At 55.0% G+C, this 3,520-nt stretch overlaps 1 protein-coding gene across 1 annotated transcript; it reads right to left on the bottom strand.

Moving 5' to 3' along the window:
- Window positions 1-1,451: 1,451 nt before the first annotated feature.
- On the bottom strand, window positions 1,452-3,306 carry LOC307053912 (E3 ubiquitin-protein ligase TRIM41-like; the record flags this gene model as incomplete). The annotated part of the gene is given in 2 exon segments (XM_079705378.1): window positions 1,452-3,246; window positions 3,248-3,306. Coding segments are annotated over 2 exon segments (1,854 nt in total).
- Window positions 3,307-3,520: the final 214 nt, after the last annotated feature.

Below are 3,520 nucleotides of genomic sequence, written 5' to 3'. Positions count from 1 at the left end.
CATTTATGTATTTTTAGCAGAGTTTGCTAAATTCTTAAGCTATTCCATTTATTTAAACCTCAAGGATGTTCTTACAAGTTGAAGATAAAAAGTTTGTTGAGGGTTATTTCAAAATTTGTCTTTAATTTGGTTGCTGCAAACAAGAACTGCTCACAAATGGTTACTACCTGACTTATTTTCTCTGAAAATATGACAGATAAACAACATTTTTATTTCATGTAATATTTGGTACTATAGATGTCTTCAATATGCAGAATATGTGAATTCTGCCATTCATCTGTTTAAATTACATATCATAGGAATCATGTATCTACAGTGTTCCCTGTCTATAAGAGTCTAAAGATTGCAGCAAAACACTACTTTTTCAAAATGCACTCAAAAACTGTTGTTACTCTATACTAGATTTGTTTTTTTTTTTTTTAAGCAGCAAATAAACTTTTTATTTCCGCAACACAACCCATCTTCCCTTTCCCCCAGGAGCATAAACTGACCCCAGCCATCAAAGCAGAGGACAAAAGCTGATAAGTGACAGAAGGCAAAGGGTTACTAGAAAAATAGATTCTGCCCAAGGCTCTCCTCCCAGGGATTCAAATCCCTGTCCCCAGGCTCCCCTCCAGGGCTCACCAAATGGAACTAAGCACAAGAGAGGCTGGAAACCTGACAAAAGGAACTCCACTGAACAAAAGGGAAAGGAGCCTGGCAGTGAAAAGACCTGAGGGTTCGGGGAGGGGAGGAGCTTTGCTCCTAGATTAAGTGCTGAAAAAAAGGAAGGGGTGGGGGGAGGAATAATTTATTGGGTGATGTGACATATGGAGTTTCGATCATGTCGGCCATTCCAGATCTCTCACTGAAGCTAAATTCTGGCCAGTCTATGGAGGTAGAAATTGGGGATGGAAGAAAAATTAGAATCCTTCATACTTCCCCCAGAGAGTAGACTGTTTATTATCCAGGTCTACCCTTTTCTCAGCCTGCCTCCCCCAAAAAAGCTTACAAATCCCTTAGCTAAAATTTACATCAGAAAATGGAATTGGAAATGAGGGCTGTCATGAGTCTTGCCCAAATCCTCCAGTCTCAGAACTGACATGAAAGTTGAACAGGGATGGGGAAAGGGAAGTTAATAGTGAGATTACAATCTCCCCTCATCCCCTACTCAAAAACTCAGATCCCTGGGCAGAGGGAGGGAGAGAAGACCAGGCAACTGTTTTCATCAGGGACCCATGCAGACCTGTTGGACAGACTTAGTAGATGAGAAGACTGAGCTGGAGGCTGGGGGCATTCATTAGGCTCCTAGAGGAAGAAGCAGGGGCCTGGGGTCAAGGAGGAGCAGGAAGCAACGCAGTCACAAATAGAGGAGCCTTTGAGCTCCCAAACTTATGGGCTACTTTCCACCACCACCCGCCCCCCCCCCCCCCCAGTGCTAACCAGAGGGGCCCCTGCGGGTGGCAGGTTGATCAAGGGCAGAGCTTGATACGGGTACCCTTGGAGAGCACCCGGAAGAAAGGGAAGACAAGCTCGCCCAGGAAGGCAGCCGAAAAGGTGTGCACATGAGCCAGAGTCTCTGCATTGTAGAAGCCCAGGCGCCCGGCCTCATAGTCCAGGTACACACCAAAGCGCCTTGGTTTCTCACTTGGGCTCAGCAGTGTCTGCTCCGTTGAGCTCTGTGCCTGGTAGCGTTTGCCATTGGTGCCCACACACCACACTTCCCGCTGGAGCAGGGGCTGCTGGGGCAGGTGGAGCCGGCGGCGGCGGTGGTGATGGCGAGAGGAGGAGCTGGCATCACTGCTGCCCACAGAGGACCCCCCAGAGCCCACCTTCTCCTTATGATGGGTTGATTCACGGGCAGCACTCACTGCCCAACCCCGCCGCCCGCCCACCTCTACCTCCCAGTAGTGTCGGCCAGAGCGGAAGCCCTGGGCCCCCAGCACGCAGCAGTCTGCCGAGAAGCGCTTGGAATGGTCAGCAACCTCCTGCCGCTGCTCTGCCAGGCGGAACCCCCGGCGGTCAGGGGACAGCATCAGGGCCGGGTGAGCCATGTCAGGGTCCAGCGTCAGGTCCACTCGGGCAGCCTGACAGAACATCCGGCTCATTTTCCTCACGATGGCGTCTGTCAGGAAGTCATGGCTATGGGGTTGACACGGGTCAGGGGACCAGACCTCTGGGGGCTGCAGCTGTACCTCTTCACACCTATTGAAAGTCTCCTTGATGCCCTGGAGCAGCCGCAGGCCCCCCTGCTGGCTCCGCTCCTGGGCCTCAGCCAGCAGGCGGCTCAGCTGGGCAGCCTGCTCTGAGAGGCGGCTGGCCGCTGCTCCCGCGCACCCCAGCTGAGCTTCGTGCATCTCTCGGAGGCACCGCTCTAGCCCGGCCTGCTGTTCGGCCAGAAACCGTGTCAGCCGCCCAAATTCTGAGGCCACAGCTGCCAGCTCTGACTTCATCTGGCTCTTCAACTCTGTCACCCGCCTCTCCTCCTTGGCCTTCATCTTCTGCACAGCCTCCAAGTGCTTCCTCAGTGGTTCCACATGCCCCTGCGGTTTGGCCTTGTACTCCTGCACCACCTCCTCCAATGGCACCATGCTGTGCTGTTTGTGGCTCCTGGATTCTCGGCACACCACACAGATGGCTTCTTCATCCACCTCGCAAAAGAGCTTCGGGGCTTCTTGGTGTTTGGGACAAATGCCCTGCTCGTTCCCACGGCTCCCTCGACCAGGGGTTGGGTGCATCTGCCGAATCACCTGGACCATGTTGGCCAGCTGCAGGTTGGGGCGGAAGCTCCGCCTGGGAAAGCTCTTGCGGCACTGGGGGCAGGTGAAGCACCTCCGAGGGGCTGGAGGCGGGGTCAGTGGGGTGACAGGATCTAGCTCCTCTTCCTCGTCCTCCTCCAGCACTTCCTCCTCATCCTCCTCGTCCTCCCCCCTCAGGTCCCCCTCCACGTTCCCCAAGTAGTAGTCCAGGTCTTCCTCCTCCCACACGTAGTCCATGTTTTCCCAGTTGGACCCGCCCATGCCACTGGTCCAGAACACACCTTCCTCTTCCTCCTCGACTTCCTCCTCCATGTGGCCCTCACAGTCTTCATCCCGCATGGGGGTGTCCCAACCCCCACTGGCCTCCACTTCCTCCTCCTCTCTGTCCTCCTCCTCTTCCTCCCGGTCTAACTCGTCCCTGTCCTCTTCATCCTCCCCTCCCCACAGCTGGGTTACACACACTCGGCAGAAGTTGTGCCCGCAGCCGATGGACACAGGGTCCGTGAAGGCACACCGCCTCCTCCTGAAGGGTCTGCACAGGGTTGGGTGCCATGGCAACGGCAGCCATCTTAGTGTCCAGTCAGCCAGTGTAGACGGGCGGTGGGGGGGTGGGGGGCGGGGGGGTCTTCCCTCTCAGACGCCCTGACGACCCAGCCCCACCCCCAGCCCTGCCTCTCCACACCTTGCCTCAAGCACAGCCAGAGAAATGTCCTCCCGACAACCCACCCCTCCGCACAGAGTTCCCTACTCCCAGACGACAACCGTGTCCCTGAGAGGGGAGG

This window comes from Hyperoodon ampullatus (genome assembly GCF_949752795.1).
Source record: "Hyperoodon ampullatus genome assembly, chromosome: 1".
Classification (NCBI taxonomy): Eukaryota; Metazoa; Chordata; class Mammalia; order Artiodactyla; family Ziphiidae; genus Hyperoodon; species Hyperoodon ampullatus.
This window is presented reverse-complemented; position numbering and strand designations above follow the sequence as displayed.